The sequence below is a fragment of the Pyxicephalus adspersus genome, chromosome 6, assembly GCF_032062135.1.
Source record: "Pyxicephalus adspersus chromosome 6, UCB_Pads_2.0, whole genome shotgun sequence".
NCBI classification, from domain to species: Eukaryota; Metazoa; Chordata; class Amphibia; order Anura; family Pyxicephalidae; genus Pyxicephalus; species Pyxicephalus adspersus.
The window spans coordinates 13,376,495-13,399,582 of NC_092863.1; the positions used below are offsets into that span (position 1 = coordinate 13,376,495).

The following is a 23,088-nucleotide window of genomic DNA, read 5'->3' on the forward strand; positions in this document are numbered from 1 at the left end:
CACCAACACCAGAATACAAAAAGAGCTCTTAAGGCTTCAGTACGTGCTCTGAAGAAACTATGGATTGATCAAAGTCCTGTATAACATGTACCAAGTCCAGCACTGCTATATCTCAGCTGGTGACTGAGAGAGATTACAACAGGACAAGATTGATGCAGGCATTTGAATGGAACATGGTGTACTGCCTTGTCCTGAATTCTCGGGAGGAAACAGGTTTTTTTTGTTTAGTCCATATTAGTGATCCTCAGATAAACACTGCACAAAACAGTGTTATAAATAAATACAACATACCATCAAATATCTAAGTAATGTTTTCTTAGCCTCTTATAGCTCTACCATGCTAACACAAAAATAGTATAAAGTCATATATAATACATTTTAAAGCTACAGTACTACGGGAGGAAAAAAACAAAGTGAAGGTTGCTGTGTAGATGTCTGCACGTTATATTATCCTTACTCACCCCTATCCCCATTGTTAAAGTGCTCAAACCCAGCAATTGGCTTTTCATGCAGGAAATTCGTAGTTTTTAGGGAGGTTGACGACTGTCAAACTCCTGAACTCTGGATGACGACTGCAAAGATGGGTATTACAGGTGATGCTAATATTCGGTGAAAAGACTGTGAGTAGGGGCCCTGCTGCTACATTATTCAGGCAAAAATGAGAAGATTTGCTATCCACCATCATTTTTGGTATAAGACCTTCTATTTGTCCACCATTACAAACTGTGGCTTCCCTGAGTATTACATCTAAAGCCAAGCTCTGCTTGTATGTGTTTTTTCTGACGGGTAATTCTTTCTCTTGAGTATCCTATGTCCACTGTAAAAGGATATGTTATTTAATGATTAGAAAGAATAATATAAGTTCTTGGGGGGAAAATGGCTTTCCATTGTAGGGTTAAATAATTCTTTCCATTAATCTTTTCTTTTTATTTTTAAACCATTAACACAGTTTTGCCTCTGGGTAGGAAACCTGCTCCTGATATAGCCAGGGAAAGGACAGCTCATAAATGGGAATATGAAAAATGCATGCGTTATATTATCATTACGGTATCCCAACGCAGCACATAGGATCCAAAAACTGATTCATTTAATTTTCTATGGAGCTCAGGCCAAGAAAAAAAAATCAAAATGTATTTTAAGAATTTTTTTTCCACACAATCTAGCCTTCTTGTATCTAAATTTATATTTTGGCCTATTCAGTGCTCTCCCCTCGCTTTGATGGGAATGGTATTAATATATATCAGGAGGATAGCATCTTTTTTTTATTAAATATATAGAGGGCAGAATAAATTAAGTTAGGGTATGTGTAATAAAGATGTTAGACAGATGTAGTCAATACAATAAATATATATCCAATTGAATCAAGCAAAAACACAATAGGGCATATTTATAAAGCATTAAATCTGACAGTGGCTGATACATGGTGAGGATAAGTTCCTGTAATTGATTCACATGGACTTGGAAGATTCTCCACCAGGCAATGTGTCAATGAATGTCACAAAAAGTGATTGAGTGTAAGAAGTATTCTACTGGCAACATCACCACCAAATACATGGAAAAAAAAGGCTGAAAGCAGCTACCAAAACTGATGACTAGTAAGCTGCAATAGCAGTTTGATACTTGGGTTTAAAAAAAAGGATAAATTTGCAAACTGTTACACAAAAATTACAATGGAAAAGTGATAGCCTGTGAAAGACTATTTTAGGTAATTGAAACTCAGCAGGAAAATACTGAGTGAAAGGTTTTCTATAGCAAACACACAATCTTTTTTTATTTATTTTGAATAGAAGTAGGGCGGGCTGGAACCTCAAGTTTTTAGAGCTGCCTGATATCTCTAAGTGCATAGTGGTTAGGAAAAGGAGGATAATAAAAGGAGTATGGTGGGCAGTAGGAGTATTTTGGGTTATACCCCGTAATAAAATCTCCATGGTAGGAAGTAGGATGAGTTGGCTGTTTACAGGATGTCATATCTACAACAATTTTATCGGCAGTAAATTGATGTTGGGTATTGAGAGTGAAGTACTATCTCCAGCCGAATCATGGGCAGTATAGATGATGCTTTGTGCAGAGATTGGTGTTATACAGTAAAAAAAGACTGAAGGAGTTTGCTGTGCAAAGACAGAAATATTATACAACAGAGAAAAACAGATTCTGCTTGCTTCTTGGGGGGATTATTGGGGAGGTTATACAGGTGAGCAGCTTGTTCGGGATGCAGTACTGTTCATGTTTTTTGCCACAAGATCTTTGTCCAGCAGAATGGGTATAAAGCTTCTGCTTTCTCTTGGGAACTCATTATAGGATTTTAAGCTTCAACGCGTCACCAAATAGTCCAAATTAATAAGGTTTTTTTAGATTTGGGTACATTAACCCTGCCAGTGTCAGCACCGTTTCACACTTCCAATCTGGAATTGAGTATTTGAGTATTTAGTAATATACATTGTTTGAGTTTTGTGAGTATATCTTTTTATATTTCATGTTGGGAAACAACAACTATATTTTATGTCTTTACTGAACTGTTTAGACACATGTGGCATACATAGTTAACCTTACTTAGCCAGATGTAAAAGGGGGCTTGATTGCTTACAGTTTTGGCAGGTAAAGAGTTAAAGCTATAGCACATTCTCCCACCCCCGGGTTTAACTCTGTCACACTGATGGGAATCCGAGTCTGTGTTCTGCTAAATCCTACCTTCCTTTTAATCTCAGTCCCATCTGTTTTGGTTTAATATGAAAAATTAATCACATGAAGAGGTAGAGAGAGGGAAAGACCTTGCCAACATCATGACCAGATTGGCCAAGAGGTGGGCCTTGGTTCACAAGTGGCATTCTGCTGGGGTGTTGTGAGAGACCAGAGGGCAAAGCTTACTGTCAAAAACATCCAATAAATACCAGCTTACCCATAGGCATTAAACAAGGGAACGTCAAGTGGGACATTTAACCATATGAAATATGAAGTTGCAGCACTGCTGGTTATATACTTCATTAGGCTGACCAGGGTAGATAGGATTGTGTAAAGTCCAGGAATAAGTTTAGGGGGAATACTAATAAATGATTGGGTCCCATAGCAAAATAATTTTTCCTCCTAACCCAGAACTGAAAATCTTGACAGTAATTCTATTACTAAGAAATGTACCATTCTGCAAACTTAAAATGCAAGATACTAATTGATGACTACCTGTCCTTATTATACAGAGAGAGGTGGAGGCCACCAGCACCAGAGGTTTAAAATGCTATATATTGCAAAATGCCATTGGTTGAAATTAATGTACAGTTTTGGAGGCATGGTTATGTAGTATCAGAATTATTAAGACTACTGTGTAGTTTTAGTCTTGATAAACATATTTTTCTAAAACGAGTAAAAATTGCATATTGTTGCAAGTTAATGCAAACTGTCCTCCAATAATTTTTGGTAACATGCTGCAGCCATTTTACCACAAGTTTAACAATTCACAAATTCCCTGTGCTGCTATAGCACACACAACCTAGAAAATCAGATGTCCACCTCCATATTTCACAGTAGGAATGGTGTAGCTTTCATCATAGGCCTTGTTGAACCTCTCCAAACAAAACATGTTTACAGTTGTGACCATAAAGCTTCATTTTGGTCTCATCATTCCAAAGGACTTTTTTACAGAATTTTTGTCTAGAAGTTGTTTGACATACTATATATAGGCTGTTTGTGGCATTGGCACTGTTAAAGGTTTTTTTTGTCCAAGCAAATCAACTGTGTATCCCATTTTTGTACCTTCTTGTGCATCCTAAAAAGAAAACAATCACTATGATGTCTATGATGTCTACATTTCAGTTGAATTAACTTATGTTTTTTGTCTTTGCAACTTTATAAATTTTTCTAGCTTCTGTGTCTGAAATCTTCGTTGGTGTTTCTGACCGTTGCTGAGTAACAATGGAACCCCTAACTTTTTGCTTCTAACTTTTCACTTTTTCATCAGACATTTAATACTTCTGACAGGCATTTTCAAACTTCTGGATATCTTTTTACATTCTTTTCCTGATTTGTACAATTCAGTAATCTTTTCTCTCAGGTACATTGACAGTTCTTTTCCTTTCTCCGTGGCTTGGTATCCAGCAATATCAGCATCAGCTCTGAATTAATTAAATTGACTTTTTTACACAGATATTATGAGCCCCAAAGTGTATGTAAACTATTGATTAGGCCCATTTGGGTGATTTCAGCTATCACTATGGTTTTAAAAGGGCACATAAATTATTTGATAATAAATTCCTTCATCTGAGCACATTTCTTAAATAAAAGGGAAGTTTTCTGCATGATGAGACATGTTTTCCAAACAATGGCCAATGTTTCACAAATTGGGACAGAGTTTTCTTTTATCATTTCAAAGAGGTCCTTAAACTTCAGTCAAGTGGTTTAGATGGAGTTATCATTGATAAAGATGTCACTTGCCTGCTGTAGGCAGAAGAAAGCATTTCCTCAGTCTTCTCTATTCCAGTGGTCAGACAGCAACATTTTACCTTTTCAGCAAATCAGTGAAAAGGTGCAGCAGGCGCTGATATGTGCCAGCAAGTCCAGGAAGTTAATGCTTACCCTGGTATGGCTTAGAAAAGATGTTTCTGGCCCTCTGTTATAGAAAAGCAGATAAAAGCATTTCTGGGGAAATTCTGCAATCTGGAATTTCTATTTCTATTTTTGTCTTTTATAAAGATTTGAACACATCACATTTGTAAGAGGACTGTATAGCTGTGCAGTCTCATTTAATGTGTCATATATTCAATATCATGTTCAGAATCTCTATCTCCCGTACTAGATGTACAGTTTCTGACCATGTCTTGTTTACATGGCTATCGTCTCTTACCATCTCCGGTTCTGTCTGTAGTTTCTAACAGGCTTTTGCAGTATTACATTCAATAATGTCAGCGAGCACACTTTAGATCCCCTATATCAGGCAAATTGACAACCAGTGCTGTAGATGATATATGAAAAAAAATTGGCCAGGTCATTGACAACCCCATTGAAGTAAACAAAATAAAATGACATGACATGAAAAGTTTTATATTTTGCTAAAACTTTACAATAAAAAAAGTGTCTGGAGTTGGGATTTAGGGGTACTCCATTGCCAATCCTTACATAGTTAAACTTCTCTTTATTAGTGCCTTGTGAAAAGTTAGATGTCTTCTTGATGGATATTACATTTAATAAAAGTAAATGTTAACAATGTAGCAGGATTCAGTTCTTTTGACTTTTAGCATTCACACGGATAGCAACAAGCCAGTGCTGTGTCATCTGGTGTTATAAGTTGAACACGTCAGGGTTTCAAAAGTGCGAAATCACCTTTCAGGAGCAGACATAGGAGGTGATGCTGGTCGGTTCTCTCCCCTGGGAGCTTGTTATGTGAATATTGGCTGCCTTCGGTACTCCTATTACATTCATTAAAGCAACTTTTCACTTTATCGTGTGTTTTGTGAAGACGGAAAGGTCCTTACATCAACATACCAGCAGACAACTTGAATGCCTCTAGTTAGAGGTCTCTTGCAAATGTGGAATGACAATTTGTGAAGTAAAGGTGCTGACCCCCAATGTGTAATTCATTCACATGAAAGTTAAAAAACACAAGGATGTTATCAAGGAACATGAACTGTTAGATCACCTATAATTTCTTAATGCCTCCTAGCGCTTCAAACTGCATTCAGAGATCACACCTATCCACATGAATAACAATAAGTATATAACATGACTTTAAAAAAGAAGGGTAATATTGTTCTCAAAGACTACTTGTGACCTATATTTTGGTCACTCATTTCCCAGGATATTGATATAAGGGGACAGTCAACCATGGTCATGTTGCAGTGATGCCAGTACATAAGAAAGGGGTATGGTAACAATATTAAAAACCCAGGTTTTTTAAAAGATTTAATCCATTGATTCGCCATGGGAAGAGCCCCTTAGCTCTTCTAGGTCTGCTTTAGGGGAAAAATCTTCTACTCATGGCCAGACAGCATTTTATTGCTGACATGTTAGAGATTACATATTGTTTAATGAAGTAATTGTGCAATTAAACTCTAAAATTAGAAGTTCTCATAAAATGAATACCTACTTACACGCCAGCAAAAATATAGAGTAAGTAAATAAGACCAAAGTGGGCTTAGTTATAGTGAGTGATAGCACCTATGCATGGTAACTTATACCCAAGACTTTCAAGAAGGTGCTAATAAAATACAAGTAAAATAGGGAAAAAATAAATACCCAATCCTTTATATTGGATATAATCACTGATCTAGAAAGTCTACCAGTTATGAGCTTATAGAAGAAAAAAAGTGGTTGTATGGTATTTGTGGTAAAGAGTCCTGTGAACCTCCTAACACCATGTGTGCTTACTACCTAAATTGATCATAGGAACAATCAAGGAAAAACTAAACATTTACAGTATATACTGTATTTTGAAATTGCCCTTTTTGAGCTGCAAGGCAACGCACTGCACATTATACCTAATGATAATGCTCTTCTATTATAGTATATCTGATATATACATATAGAATAATATATACAATAGAAGAAATATATCAAATTTTTTTGTTTGGATTAGGTTTATTAGGTTTTAAAAAAATGTTGAGGCAGAAAAGGGGCCTTATTAGTGTGTTTTGCTTTAACATGCTGTCCTTTTGGACTCAACAGGAACTAAGAGAATGCTGTTTTTGCTGGATCACCCAGGTTCCCCCATGATAGCCTATATTCTTTAGCCTTCAATAAATCAGACCCTATATGTTCATAAAGTGATCATAATCATGTTTGATGATTACTGCAATCTGCAATCTGCCCAAAACCAACTCGTACAAAGGGCTATCGATTATAATGCAAGGCGTGGATATGTTGCAGGGTGTACTTGTTAAGGGACAAGTAAACAAGAAATGTATGCGGCTCTCTTGAAAAATTGGCTATGGTAAGACTTATCAGTGATTGCAAGATAAAAAGGCTGAGATATTGGGGGACATGTTTTTCTACACACGTCTGACTTCTTGTGGAATGAATTAGTACTGATCCCATGTGCACATATTTGATCTAGTATATAATTGGTATTTTCAAGGCTGATCATTAGGGAGCCTGGGCAATGCCCTCTGGCAATTCCTGCCACTTCGAAACTATTAATTACATCAGTTGCACTTAAACAAACAGCAATGAAAGTAAATGTTTGAGCTGAGTAATTAATTATGTGGCATAGAGCAAAATTACAATGTGATTTTCCCAGAAAATGCACAGTATATGTTTATTCCTAATTTCATACATTTAGAAAGGTTAACTTTAGGTAAGAAACAACAGTATAATGCTTGGGAATATGGAGACTATTTGTACATATCAATCAAAGAACATACTCTGCAAATATTACTGTCCTTAGGAAACGAACTTTGGATTTGTATGGTAATATATTTTAGGATATAACATCTTAGGATATCACCTGAACTTTGTGGAGATAGCCACCTTATTGGCAGTACTTATACTGCTGGGAGAGCATTTTATTAATCACCAGTGCCAAAAATAGATGTAGTCAAAAGCAGCTTGTCTCCCTGTTGAAATTTTCATTCAGTAGGGTTTTATTGAATTTTCATTTAAGAAATAAAGCAAATTACAACAGACAGTTTATTTTATAAGGTAGGCATTTCTGTTAAATTTCTGGGTCCAATACTCTAGTTTCTTCATGGATTCTTGGGCTGCAAATTAGCTGACACCTAAGGTATCAACAGTATTCTTGAACTAATATAGTGTCATTATTTTTATGTGGAAGTGGGTCTATTGGCCTGCCTGTTCTAGATGTATTACAGATTAGGTGGATGTGGCTTCATGATAGAACTTAGGATCAGGTAGTAAAGGGAAATAGAACAGCCTTTCTCAACCCTTTTAACATAGAGGGGAGCTCTTAAATTACCTTTAAGGTCTTTAGGCAACCCCTGCTACAATTACTATTTCCACAGCTCACACTGAATTAGCAAGGTGATCATTAAGAAGAATGCCTCTTACAATGTGGGAAGAATGTCACCCTTACAGATAGCTAAAAAGATAATTGGTGGCACTAAATTTGACCTTTATGGTGCAAGGAATGCCTAGCAAGCTCTGGAGGATTCCTAGGGTTCAATGGAACTCTAATTTAGAAACCACTGAAAATAGGACAGAGATTGGGTCGGTGGGAATGAAGTCAGGAAGAGGTTCTTGGTGTCCTGCTTGATTGGCTAACATCCAGGTTTACAGGTTCATATTTATATTAGGTTGACATTTGTGGGGGCAAGGCATCCAGATTTTGAAATTAGTCAACAGAGATATTTTAGTATTTTTAGAAGAACATGGGCTGGTTGCAATATTATTAAATATCAGATTATAGGTGAGCTGTGGGCGTTAAAAAAGCGTATGAGATCTTTGTCGTTGGCTACTGTCAAATAGCCCATTTTGTTCTACAAAGAAGGGGGCGGTGAAGAGAAACTGGACTTAAACCCCAGACGATTGTGAACAATCTCAGTGATGAAAATCTAGGAGCTGTACCAGCCTTTAAACACAGTTCTTGTTAGAGTTAGTAGGTAAGTAAGTTGTGCCATTACCATGTTCATTGGTGTCATCTGAATGTTCTGAATGTAATGGATGAAAGGTAACATATGTCCCTGTGTAAAATATCAATAACATCCACCAAAAGGATTAGTTAGCAATATCTCTTGGAAACTATAAACATGACATGCATTACCTGGTCATGCCTAATAAATCATATTAGGTACTATCATTTTATACCTGTTTGACAGCCCTTCTGACCGCTGCCTCCACTTTTCTCTGCTTTAGGCTTAAGCTGCCCAATGGCTTTTAGATCACTATAAGAAAACAAGTTCCTTTTACGTGCAAAATCCTCCGTTCAATAGACTCCATAAAGGGTGGGTGGTGTTACCTCACAATTTAATGAACTCTTCAGGCTGTGGAAGGAATCTCTGTTCCTTTGGCTTCAAACTGAGCTGCTAACAGACGGCACTCAAGCAGGTTGTAAATACCAGTCTGCATGTAGCCTGGGAGGCATGGAGTATGCTGGTGAAATTCCACATTTTATTTTACTGCTGGCATAAGATAAATTGCATCTGCTAGACCATACAACATTTCAAGGCCAAAAAATATTTTTCCAACTGGCATACAGATATATTCCCACAGCTACAAATTGTTTTATATGTTTTAGAATGTCATTTTTAGGGTACCGCATTTTTAAAATTGGACACCAGGCCCACACCTTCTCAGGCTCAATTACAAGCATGTGATCAGTTCCCCAAATTAATTCCAGGATGCAAATTTGTATTGCATAGCTGGAGTTTCTCAATGTTTACTGCACTTTGCATATCAACTTTCTGCATATATACGCTAACAAACTCTAACTACCTTCCACAGGCTCCTGTCTGCGCTGCTTGGTCGATGTTGTGCCAGTGAAGAACGAGGAGGGGGACGTTATCATGTTCATATTAAACTTTGAAGATCTGGCACTACTTTTGGCAAGAAAGGCCAACAAAACCCTACATCAGAGGTTGACACGAGCTGCCTTCAATTCAGGTGATTGTAGTATTGTCTTGCATTGGATAGGAGTACACATATACATTGGACCTTTTTTATAAACATTCCTGAATTATGAAATCTAGGTACACCTAATGTAACCTTGTCGAATAAAGTCATTCCATATAAATTTTTAAGCCTTTGCTTTTTGAATGTGTTAAGAACAAATGGTGGTCTGCAGAAAAATTACCTGGCCAGTGAGCCCCCCCAGCGGGGTCCTTCTCCTGACCCTACTGATCATGTCCCCTCGTAGTCACAGCCCCGCACTACTATCCCCCCAGGATGTTTAGCAAACAGATCTGAGCCTGTGATATGCGGGTTCACTTTATTCTGGGGGACGTTCCTTCCCCTTTGAGTGACACACAGCTCCCCGCACATGTGCAGGATTTAAAATGATGAATTTAGTGGTCCATGAGGTCCGTAAAAGGTTGGTGACCACTGTGTTAAAGGGTGAGTGTGCTAAGTGTAGAAAAAAAGCTGGTATCAACTTCTACCACCACCTTCATGAAATTCAGCAATAAAACCTCATCCCTTATCTCGGCTCTTATTGCCCTGCCTACCCAAAGTTTACTTTGTAATACTCTGAAATTATGTGTTTGTTCCAGACCCAGGTATGCAGACACTGTGGTATTATATCCCGAGATTAAGATAAACACGGCTGTTATTAGCTAAGGCTGGGCTCAAGCAACTCCACAAGTTTCCCATTGCCTTAATTAAACAATATGGCCACTTCCTTTTAAGTACAGAACACTTAGTGTGTCCAGTATGCAAATTTGAACTAATTTAGGGTGCCCATGGGGCTTCTGTTGGCTGAGGAGATCCGTAGGATCTTAGTAAAGTGGCACATTTGCACCTCCCGACGTCTGCCTTGTCACCAGCACTAAATACAAATGTTAGTTGAAAGAGCTGTCCAAACTGATGCCATAATTAATGAATACCTAGCAAAACTTTCCATCCCACATCAACTAGACATTTTCTTTTTACCTATTATTATTCAGAAGTTTCAATTTGTGGTGTGGGAAGTAAAATCAGTCATTTATAATATGTGATAAACAATATTGTAATCTGTCTCACCATTGTCTCATCAGGTTTTGAAAATCCCCCACCTAGATATCTGAACGTTATGAAAAGATTGCTTGCTCACTGTTCATGACGCCACCTATATAGCTCTTACTGTTCCATTTTAGCAAGGATCATTGAAAGTGAAGTAAAGGAAATATCTGTTTTATCCCTATTTAATGTACAGCGCTGCGTAATATGTTGGCGCTATATAAATCCTGTTTAATAATAATAATAATAATAATATTTTCATGAAAAAGAACAAGTGTTACAACATTGCTGTTGCTGTAGAAAGCCTAAGGCTAGTAGTTTAATAAAAAGCACTAACACAGTGACACCTTCAGGCTATAAAATAAAGTACGTTCCTTTACAGGACTGATATCCCTTAAAAAATATTGGTTCAGTTTAAGGAAGGTTTGAACTCCAAAAAAAAGGGGCTGCAGAAAATTAGCAGCATTGTTGATATCAATCACCTAGTTGTGTTGTAGCTTAAAAGGAGTTTAATATTTTCTTTTATCGTGTTGACACATTTGTAGTATCTTTGCATATATATTTTCACCCTGAATAGAATTTATGGGTATATGTTTGCTAGGTAATGCAGTCCTGACGTAAAAATCTGGATTACAGGCAGGGCTGGTCCCAGACAAATCCCTGGGGAAATATTAAAAAGGTAAAATTCTAAAAGTTTCCAACATTTGATGGCCCCACAAAATCTGAAATCGGGCTTTTAAAAAAAATTGATTAAAAAACTGAATCTGAAAACATTTAATTAAATGAAAATGTAATATGGGATGGATGAAAATGTAATAAGGCACTCCCTTAATCAATATTTAATTTATTAATCAGGTATGCCTTTTTTTTTTTGTTTTTTGCTTTACAAGCCCGGGTAGGAAAGTGGTGGTAGGAGAGATAGTAGCAGGCATCTATCTCTATTGTATTTAGTGATACAAAGCTAGCAGTGGCACCACTGTGATCGATAGTTGAAAGTAGCTTTCTGCAAAAATCTGATCATTATTAAGTGGTGCACAGTGGTAACCCATGTAGATGATCAATATCTGGGAAAGGATGTCTCCATTAGAAGATTATCTTTTGCTACAGTGACATCAGTAAAAGTTTAGATCCTCCTTCACTTCCTTTCCTAGTAACAAAGACAAATAGAATCTGAGTGAATCTACCCAGCAGAAATATAGAACTGGAATATTAGAGAATACAGTTGCAACCAATCCCCTTGCTCCAGGGAAGGCCAGCTTGATAGCTCAGCTTATTGGCTGTTGCTTGTAAACAGAGATGGCAGAGGAAATCTTCCCCTACTCACTTTCTCTGCTGGGCCCTGACTCCAAGCATGATGAAATGCAGAGCCTAGCAGAGTAAATCTCTGTGTTTGCAGTAAGATGGGGGTCTGCACTGAAGTTGGGGGGGTCTGTCACTGAGGGTGTGATGGGTTTGTATTGGGGAGGGAGGAGGTCTGTCACTGAGCGGGAGTCTGTTACTGGTGGGGGGGGGGGCTCTGTCATCGAGGTCAGAGGGGTTTTCTGCACTGGGGAAAATTTCTTCTGCGCTAAGTTGACTATCAGGGAGAGGGTCTTCACTGAGGACTGTTACTGTGGGGGTTAGTCTCCAAGAGCTAGTCTATCCCCGAGTTGTGCTACAAATAGGGGGTGTAGAATTGCACCTGGAACTAGAGCCCAGGTCCAAATTCCACAAATTCTCTGGAATTTACACAAGAGTTATGCTAATCATGATAGTTCTATTTACAGATAACGTGTATTTTTACCATGCATCTAGCTGTTTGGATCAGGAGAAGTTGTCATACATAGGTCCAATTTGCTCATGGTATAACTTACATAGAGTTATTCGCTTTCCCTTTGTAACATATTTTGATGCTTGGTTTCATTGCGCCTCTATACACTGAAGTACCGGGTATTTTCTTGACTAAACAGCTTAATGGGTAAGCAGGGAAGTGAAAGAAATGTGAGTGTGATTTTTCCCACTTTGAGGAAGTAGAGGTTTACTTTAAGACACTCACCCAGGTTACTATTTTTTCAATGTATTCTCTGACTATCTTTCATTATTATCTTCTGATTGCCAATGGTTATATTTGTACTTTCCGATGGAAAAGTAAGCTGTCCATCAATTTGCAATTTTATGATTTTTATTTGTGATAATATTGCGGGATTTTTTTTTTCTCAGAGGGGTCAAAAATGAAGCCAAGCTTCTTGAACTCCACCAATGAGTCCGACCTCATGAGATATAGAACCATCAGCCAGATACCCCAGTTTACCCTCAACTTTGTGGAGTTCAATTTAGAAAAACATCGATCAGCTTCCACCACAGAGATTGAGATTGTGGCTCCAAGTAACGCCTTTGAAAGAACGCAAAATGTCACAGAAAAGGTTACCCAGGTAAGTGTTTGCTGGACTTTTTTTTTTACTTTTTTACTTTTAATATTTATTTTTAGAAAAATATACTATGAGGTGAAGAAAACGAACCATCCTCTAAAACATTTTTGTTGTTGCAATGATGGCAGCAACATGCTAGGAGCATCACCAGCACCGAGACCATTGTATCAATTGCAATTAGGAATTTATATTTTCGAAACTGAACAGAATATAAGTTAAACTTTCTGAACGCCACTGCAAAATCTGAACCAGGTTGCCACTTTTTATTAACCTCAACCATACAAACAAATATCCCAGACATCATCATAAATGCATTTGCTTGCTAATAAATTGTAATGGATCCATTAGTGAAATGAAAAAAAAATAGCTTTTCTGAAGCAAGGTTAAGAGTTGGGTTATAGGGCACCCTGGCCTAATAGTGGAATATTAAAGTTTGGATTAGGAACTGCTTATGAATCAATTTTTTACAATTACTGAGAGCCTTAAAGTGAACCGATTCTTAGCCCATGCATTAAAAGGCAATATATTCACTTCAACAAACTCTATATCCTAACAAGTCACTGAAACCTTAAAGTTTTGCTGATGGAGTGTTGAATGTACAGCACTAAAATGACATCAGCCCCATCTAGTGTTTACTCCAGACAACAGCCAAACAGATGACAGCACAAAATGAATTTTCAGTGATAGCTTTGACAACATTTATAAACTAAACTTTAGGCACTTTGAATTATGTAAGTAATAAACTATAAATCCTGCAAATGTGCATATCTACAGATCATTCATCTAAGCTTTAATAGTCTACAAATTTAGAATGTTTTGGGAGCTATCCTAGTGTACACCTGGTATAAAACTTTTTTGTTCTGAAAGAATTTCTATTTTTACAATACTGACTAAATTCGTTACTTAAATATAGGCCATAAAAGGCTCCAAACACTAAATTTGTGTAATGCTTTCAAAATGTAAACAGTGGAAACAACCTGGACCTGTTCATGCAGAATTGGAAAGAATGATTTCCTTTGCATAGGTTCCCTAATACATAGTATATGGCAAAGTGAACCTAATAACAAGGGCATGGTTCCTTACTTTTGTATGTTATTTGATAAACTTGTAGGGGAAAACATTAACTCTTATACAAAAGCTTTGTATTTTCAAGCCTTGTTGATTATTTTAACTAGCTGCTGATTCTACAGTCAGGATTTGTAATTATAGATCTCTATTTTGTAAACTGAAACCATAAATTGGAACATTTATAAATAATTCACATAGTGATTTATATACTTTAATGTACTTGAAAGATACTAGGTAGATTTGGAGGAATGCATATTAGATTAGGAGTGTCATTTTCAATTAGTCCACTAGGTGGTACTGTGCTCTTTTTAATTGACAATGAATAAATGTGTTATTGTTGTGAATGAAATTGATCACAGCATTGCCAAGTGGATAAAAAGAAAATGACACCTTCTTTTGAACCAATGTATCTATACATTGGGTCATGTCTACTTAATACTTTTCAAGTACATTAAAATACTTTAGCCTGTTGCTAGTTCATTTATTAATACATTTTCTCATTTTATCAAAAACAGAATGAAAATACATACACTTTAATTGAACTAATCACTAGTCTGAAACTAAAAATATGCTTCTAAATGTCAGCGTAGGACGCCTCTGACATGAGGACTCCTGACACGATGGTAGACCTACATATTCTGACCTATAAAAAAGGCCATCTTATGGTTTGTGTGAAACGAAACATTATCAAACAGTATTCCTAATATACGGTATAAGCAACACTAAACATAACCTTTTTGTTATTTTGCATTTGGTATGGTCAGTCATATTTACCAGGGTAAGGTCTGGGACCACAGTTGGGTAGCTCATAAAATGTGCCAGTTTTTTGTGCTTTCTTCTAAAATATCAAAGATCTATGGAAACCGCCCTTTCTGTAATTCTCCACATATGGTTTTCCTGGAAATTCCCCTTCAGTGTAGTTCTTCATTTTGTTAAACAGTATATGATGAATGAATGAATCACTGCTTTTTTTTTTTTACATAAAGGGGATTCTGACTAAGTTTTTACAATCTAGTTTTGCATAAGGTTACATCTACGTTAGGAAAACAGAAAAGATCTCCATGGACACTTCCTTTTAGCTTTCAAACTCTAAAGAATTGCAGTTACGCTTTCTGGTTTAGTGTTAAGTGTAGAATTTTGATGAAATCTAAAGATAAAAACGGAGTGTTTAAATAATACTCCATCACCGCTGTAAAACAACTTTATAAGCTATAGTGCCCCTTTAAGGAATTGGCACCCATGTCCCTAATGGCCTTTCAGGCATCGCTCCAACCATCAAGGGGAGCTCTAGGTGCTGATCTCATGGGGCTGAGTAAACTGATTCTGGAGTTTGTCAGGTTTCATCTTACATAGACACACACACAATACAAAACTGTACAGCAATAAATCAAACCCATCCTTCTCACGGTCTTATATAATCCTTAAAATGCTATTCAGCTGCTGATGAATTTTTAACCCTTTTAAGGCTGGGAGCATATTGTGCCTTTGTGATTCTGATCAGAAAGTTTTATTTTTTTCACATAGGGTACTTAAGCACAGTGCTGCAGTCTCCTTGACATTGGAGGTAGACTTTGTTTTCTTGATAAAGCAGTATTTAAACAGTGCAGATTTGTCAGATGGTCAAATGACAGTGATCGCCAGCTGCCAATTGATGTGCTCTGCTTCCTTTCTAGTAACTATGGGGCTCAGTTTATTTATCTGGAAAAACATGCATTCTATGCCATAAATGCTACCATGATGAATTACAAGTGTTATAGATTTGTAAATTGACCTTTACTAATGTTAGTAACACTTCTGGTCTTGTCGTTCCATGTGGAACGCTGATAGAGACCGGAGGACAGGGACCTTGGAACATGCGAGAACACATAAGCAGAACAACCACTAATACTCACTATGACTGGATCCCTATCAATTGCTCCAACTTTCTTCCAGCGATGTTATTCTTTTAATACATGTTTGCAAACCAGCTATATCCCTCTTTTCTAGTTTTTCTTATGTGCCGCACTTGAATCTGTCTCTCTGCCATTCAAAGATGCATATATATATATATATATATATATATATAAAACAATGCCCCTTGCTACTACTACTAATGATACAATTACATCAATAATGGATTAGTACCAAATTCCTGAAGAAGCAGACCAGATCTGCAAAACGCATACAGCAGTGGTGTCAAACTCAAATACAAAGTCGCGGGCCAAACTTGAAATTTATTGAAAAAATTGAGGAAGTTTTTCCTTCTCATTAGATATAAAACATTTTCATATGGAAACAAAGAGTTTTTGCTTAACAAAAAAATCTTATGCCTCTTTCTCTATTTGTAGTTTTTTGAGTTAATTTTCAGTGGTAACCTTTTTGCACAGGGTAACAATAATAATAACAATTTTCTTCTATGAAAAACTGCATATTACTGCATGCTCTTCTCATGTGTTCTTGTTTCTTCTTACTGAGAATATTTGTTTTACTTTGCCAGAGAATGCAGTATGAAACCAATGAATTGCTGCATTCATTTGGTTTCACACTGCTTTCTCTGGCACAGTAAAACAATTACTATAGCAATAGCTGATTATTGAGCTTATCTGTCAGTATAAACTCTGAGAGGTCCATGCAAAGGCTGCTGTTCAATAGACATGAGTGATGCCGCTACTATAATTCCTGGCATCACTTACGTCTATAAAATGCGGAGCTACGCATAGGCAGAGGCTGCTGGTCTAGGGACGCCTCGCGTCTATACTACTCGCGTCTATAGAACAGCTGCTTGCCAGCTGCAATTCATATTAGGAATTCTTTTGGGGGCCAAAAAAAAGGGACGTGTGTTATGTGTCTGGTGCCTTTATAGGACTTGCAAGTATTGAATTATTGTATGGTTTTATTGAACTATTTATTTTGTATGTGATTTCTTTAAGTACTGTGTGATTAATTTTTAAAGGATGTTCCAATAAACTATGGTTTTATTATTTTACTGATTTTGGTACCTCAAAAATTCTTTTATTTGGTATTAACTATCCTCTCTGGGACTCTTCTATCCCAAATAGAAATGTCTACCTGTCCCCCATTTCCAATATTAGTAACAGCCTGCTTACAGTAAGTGTACAGTGTACATTTCCATGCACATTCCTTTCACATGTGAGTAGTTACTCACTTTCTACTAACATATCTACAACCTAATGCCTTAAATTCAACCTCAATGATACGTAAATATACCAATATTGGACATTAGGGCCCATTACAATCTATCTGCTCTGCTGCTTTGCACTAACAGGAATTATGTTGCATTGTGTTAAGGTGGTTCATTATTTTGAATGGCTGCTAATAAATCCAAGTGGACAGAGAAACATATCTGCAGCACACTGTAGTACATTGCTGTGTCTTGTAGTTATTGCGATGTGCTACAGTGGAGGTGTATTGGAGAACCAAAAAACTGTGTGACTCCAGTGCAATCATGTGAATCCAACCTAAATCTTTAAAGGTCCTAAAACTTGAAATCTTATGCTATAAAAAATAATATTTTGCAATAATAAAAAATACAAAATTAATGGACAGCTACTTGCATTACTAAATTTTTTCTACGTAAGCTGTAATATTTGACAAATAATATTAGACAGGCATGTGTTTGAAAATACTGTATCTACTATACTCTCCTAACTTGAAATGTTTACTTTTCTGAGAATATTTGGGAGTTCTATGTTTTGGTACACACAGACCTAAAAGGCTTGTGTTTAAAGCCCTCTCGTGGGCTCCAGCTAACTGATAACAATGCAGAAGAGATCACAGGGAGGTTTCCAGCAGAATCAAAGGGTGAATTTATGCATGTATTAAAAATAACATTTCTTTTATTGGTATATTTAACAATAACAAGTAACAAACAAATTGAAAGTTTTGTTTAGGGATTTACATACACTTTAAAATCAAAACATGAAAAAATGTTTTGCTTTAAGTGAAGTTTCATTAAAAATCCTAAATGTTTTTTTCTAAGACATCATACTTTTGTTACATTTTTTGAATTGAAGTTTTTAATTCCATTTGCTATTGCTTGTAGTGTAGGTGGCTATTTTCTGCAGGGGTACCAGAAGTTATAAGTAAGAACTTTGGATCTAGAATTACTGTTGATGGCCCTACACATTCATGTGAATGGATGGTCTTCTATATAAACCTACCTACCCCTCCCTACTACTTGATAGCAGTACAGAGACTACAGGGATGTGCAGTTCCTTGTCCCACAAGACAAAACCCCAGTGAAGGTACATTTTCAGCGCTGTTTTTAAACTATATTAGGTTTAAAGGTTTAGAATAAAGATTATTGAGATTTAGTGGTTTGGAAAGCAGATATTTTACAACTTTAACTCTCTATAGTCATTCAGTAAAATCCCAGCTTTCTCACCTTTATGATAGAAAAATATTAAAAACTTGTATTTGAGCTGGTAATCATATGAATAAAAACTAGGTATTGACTACCAGGATGCATGCTGGGAGATTCTGATGAGCAGTGAAGGTCACATTAGCAGTGAATGCAGAACCACCCAGTCTCTTTTTCTCCATTAGTTCTGCAGTCAAAGAAGCTGTTTTTTTTCCCCCAAAACCCTTAATGAACAAGGTGAACGCTTACCAAAAATAGTGTGCTTGATTCAAGACAATAGAGTTCCTGAATTTAACTTATGGATGTAGTTTAAGATACCTACCTAAAATATCATTACTTAGTTGGGAATAATAACTGGGCCTAAGAAAAAAATGTATATTGTGATATTGATTTAGTTTTGATATCACAAAAATATTAACTGTAAATGAATAACAAAAAGTATCTTTTGTCTTCCTTTACTTACAAATGTAGATGAGTATGCAGTCAACTACATTTGCTACAGGTTGTGTGTGAATGTACAAATGATGTGTTCGCATAGTTGACAATTGATAGTATTGTCAACGTAACCATTTTTTTTTTTCAAATATACTGTTGCTCTTTATTTTTTCCCCCTGTGAGACTTCCCGTCTTCATGTTCCTTTAAGTTGCTAATTTAGCTGGGAATTCTTTCCAGCAGCCATATACTGTATGTAACAAATCACAGTATCTCCCCGTCTGGTGTATGTCGGGTGCTGAGACACGTGTTTACTGCATCTCTGCTAAAAGTACTTGAGAACTCCTATCTCCAAAAATAATGTTGATGAGATTTAAAAAACCTCTTGCATTTATCAGCAGCATACCTGCCTTCTCTCACAGTAGGGGTGAAGATGAGAGACACAGAGGGATAGGGATGAAGGATAGGATAGGGAAAAGTGAAGGAAAGAGAGAGGGCAGAGGGTGGGCGATGCAGACACAGATAGAGAGGTAGGACAGCGTTTATTTGGAGAAGTGATGTCATATAGGGCAGAGCTGCGAATTTGTCTCATTGTCACACAAACACATGAAGCATGAGTCTAAAATCACAGCTGAAGCCGGTAAGTGAACGAAGGGTGGGTGTTGGGGAGCATCTGCAAACTCTTTTACAGTTTTATAGCCTAACACCTCTCCTTACCACCTTGTCACATTAATCCGCTTATGCAAAGCTATTCTCTTAATGGTGGTGTCCAGTGCCCTGCCAGAGAGGACTACTCTGTTTATGTTCGTGTCTCTAGTCAACAGTTAATACAGAAAGAGTTTCCTGTCAGTGTTGTATTCTAACCAGACCATTCTCCCCCCTTTTCATTTATCCCTGGGTAAATATGACAGCGGAGCTATACTGAGCAAGGAGGAGGGGTTCTGGGATGAGCTGGAAGGGGTGTTGTGCAAACCATAACATCATACAAGCATCTCAGAGTAGTGATAGTTTATCCGGGCTCTGATCTGTGGCTGAGCACTCTAAACAACCTACCTGTGCATATGCCTGGGAGGTAGGTGATACACTACCCTAATTCCCGTCCCGCTTTCTGTAATTTTTCTGTTATTTGCTCTATGTCACTTTGTTAAAAGAGAGATAATTCATGGCTTGCATTGGTGATTAAAATATAAATGAGGTATATTTGTTTCAGTATATTTCCTAGTCCCTTCCCTTTGTTTTGTAGGTCCCTTTTGGTTCTGTGTTATCAATGCAGTTTATTTTCTCTTGATATTTTTAACAACTTTTTGTCTTTGTAAAACCTGTGAGGATTCTGTAATCTAACACTTGTTCTGCAAAACATTTATATAGTACAGCTAAGACTGAATCCGTATTGACACCATGGTGTTAAAAATGTGAGCTGCTGTCAGCTCTACCTAACATCCACCGCTATGTCTTCTACTTGTTAGTATTTTGTTTTATTAAAGATTTGGCAACCACAATGCACTGCATATAAAACTGTACCAACAATACAACTGTATTTAAAGAATACAAAGTACCTATTTAGTATGTTTAAATATATTTACACACAAACCCAATGCTAGAAGTAGACCAACCTAATCAGCTTCCACACATTATTATTATTACGCAGTATTTATATAGTGCCGACATAATATGCAGCGCTTTACAAAGTCCACAGTCATGTCATATACATAATTACATCTTTATCTTTTTTAGGAATGTATAACTTCCATTTGCTCCTATTTATATATTAAACAGAGAAATAGTGAGCCAAAAATAACATTGCTTTGTAAAACATGGATTTACATGATTGCCTTCATTTTGCTCATAGCAAAATAACATCTAAATTTCATCTGCTGTTTTTCTACAAAGTTAGAATGTCAATGAAAGCACTGAGGAAAAAAACTAAGCCGTGAACTCAGCAGCACTGGGTTCTAGGTTCAGATCCCAGCTAGGACAATATCTGGGACGAATTTGCATGTTCTCCCCCAATGTTCTTACGTATAAAGTAAGCATGATTATAAATAATAATTAGAAAACAAGTTCGAAAGTTCTGAGTCTACAACTTACTGTGAAGTCTCCTCTACTGATCGTAGCACTAGGTAATGCAAACCAAACTCCTAACATGTTTACCTACTTAAAAAAAAAAAAAAAACTGGATGCAAACATTTATTTTATACATGAGTTTCAAAATATCACTGGTGTCTTTCTGGGTCAATGTTCCTCAAATCAAGGTTCCGTAGAACCCTAAGTTTCCTCCAGAGGTTGCCAAGAGTTCTTTGAGCAATTTGTGCCTCTCAGGTCAGTTACCACTGATACCAATTATGTTTTTGGTAAGGGTGACATCCTTCCTATGGGCCAGCAATGTAAGAGGTATTCTTCCCATTGTCTATCACACTACTGTGATCTGTGGATATGGGAGTTTTAGTATGGGTTCCATGAAGACCCTTATTCCAAGGGTTTCTTCATGTTAAAAACGCCCAGGTTTTTGTATTTAGGCCAAGGTCAACATAGTATTAAGTTTTTCTTTTCTGGTAAATGTCTCACAGTTGGATTCATGTTTGCTAGACATGATCTATTCTGAGCATTATATAATAACCACCACACACAGAAAGTGTCACACTCTATGTGACTCTAAGTCCAGCTTAATATGATTAACTACTACTAGATATACAATACCCTTGATAAATGAGAACCTTCAAAGACAATCTAAGTTATAAGAGCATTTTACATGGCCCTGTGTATTTTAATGTCTGTACATGAACAGGCATACAGTTAAATCACCAGCACACCAAAGTAGGTTATGGTAATATATTTATATATATATATATATATATATATATATATATATATATACATACATACACAAGGTAACATAATCTACTTTGGTGTGCTGATGATTTAACTATTATCTATACTATAATGTATAGATACAGGGTAGAGTTTTCTAGCATACTACAAAAAATAAATAGCTGTAAGGTGACCCTAACAATCAAAAATTATATTTAAATATGAAGGCAAGAAACTAAGATAAAACCACTTTGTTTATTAAAATATGCAGCAAGTCACAGAAAGTGGAGAAAAGAATCTAGGAGGATTCCTTACTAGTCTTTCAACATACAAAAAGAATGTGCAAGGTAAGTAGCACAGGCAACACACACATTTAAAACTAAATATATCTGTCTGCTTAGTAATAAAATATCCATAGGATAATGTGATTTAGGGAATTCTGGAAATATGTGGCCTTTTCAAAAACCATGGCCTAAAACATTACTGTGAGAAAGAGCCCATCATCAAACTGTGCTATGTAACCAGATATTTAAACATTACAGACTAACTGTCTACACATTGATGATAATTCTGGAAAGAAAAACAAACTGGATTTCCTTCAAAGTTCTGATTTTTTTTTTTGTTTTGTTTTTCTCCAGCATTTAGTCCTTTGTCATATCTTGGATATCTTGGATGTCTTTTGAGAACCTTATATAATAAACTGGTGTTTACTTTATGTGTCAATCTGTCTTTATGTGTCAATCTGTACCCGTCAATGGATTTCCAGCACCTTTGACACATAAAGCAATACCTTATATTTAAACAACCTGCATCTTGATATAGAACTATTTTTATTAAAATGATTCTTGTTTTACTTGGCTTTGAAAATAGTTGCCTATTGTCTATTTATGATGGGAAATAAAGTGTGTTCTTAATATAAGAAAGAAACAATGCATGTCCAATAACTTGCTTCTTGATGGCATTGGACATCAGTGCACATTTCACCCTGCTTAAACCTATTCCTGTATTCAAAGCGTTTTTTGGCAATTTTTACCTTGTTTCTTAAACTAAAACTAAACCTACCTGTCCTCACTTCTTTTGGCAGTGGCAACATTTTCACCTTTTCTAAATTCAGAATCCATAGGTTTACTTTACTGCAGAAGATACATAGGGCCTGTCTGATTTTTTTTTTTTTTTACCATTTATATTCCACCTTAACAAAAGAGCCCAAAAGTCTTCAAAACTTTAGTGGTTGAACAGAAATGAACTTTTTTGTTTAACTGTTGTAAATGTAGGTCAGTATTCCAAAATACAGGCTATAATTTACACAGTAGAACTATTCCCTAATTTCCAATTGTCACTGATATTTCTTTGACAATTCGTTGACTAAATTCCTAACGCACTAAATATTTAAAGGCAGGTTCGTCTGTATAGGCAAACAAGTG

The 23,088-nt window shown here is 36.4% G+C and overlaps 1 protein-coding gene across 7 annotated transcripts in view; it reads left to right on the forward strand.

The window, feature by feature from the left end:
* KCNH6 (potassium voltage-gated channel subfamily H member 6) overlaps positions 1 to 23,088 on the forward strand; it is a 109,216-nt gene that overhangs the window by 58,557 nt on the left and 27,571 nt on the right. For all 7 annotated transcript variants that reach the window (XM_072414619.1, XM_072414621.1, XM_072414622.1 and 4 more), the window contains exons 3-4: positions 9,379 to 9,537; positions 12,787 to 12,998. In XM_072414619.1, coding sequence (XP_072270720.1) covers positions 9,379 to 9,537; positions 12,787 to 12,998 — 371 coding nt within the window. The remainder of the gene's footprint in view (positions 1 to 9,378; positions 9,538 to 12,786; positions 12,999 to 23,088) is intronic.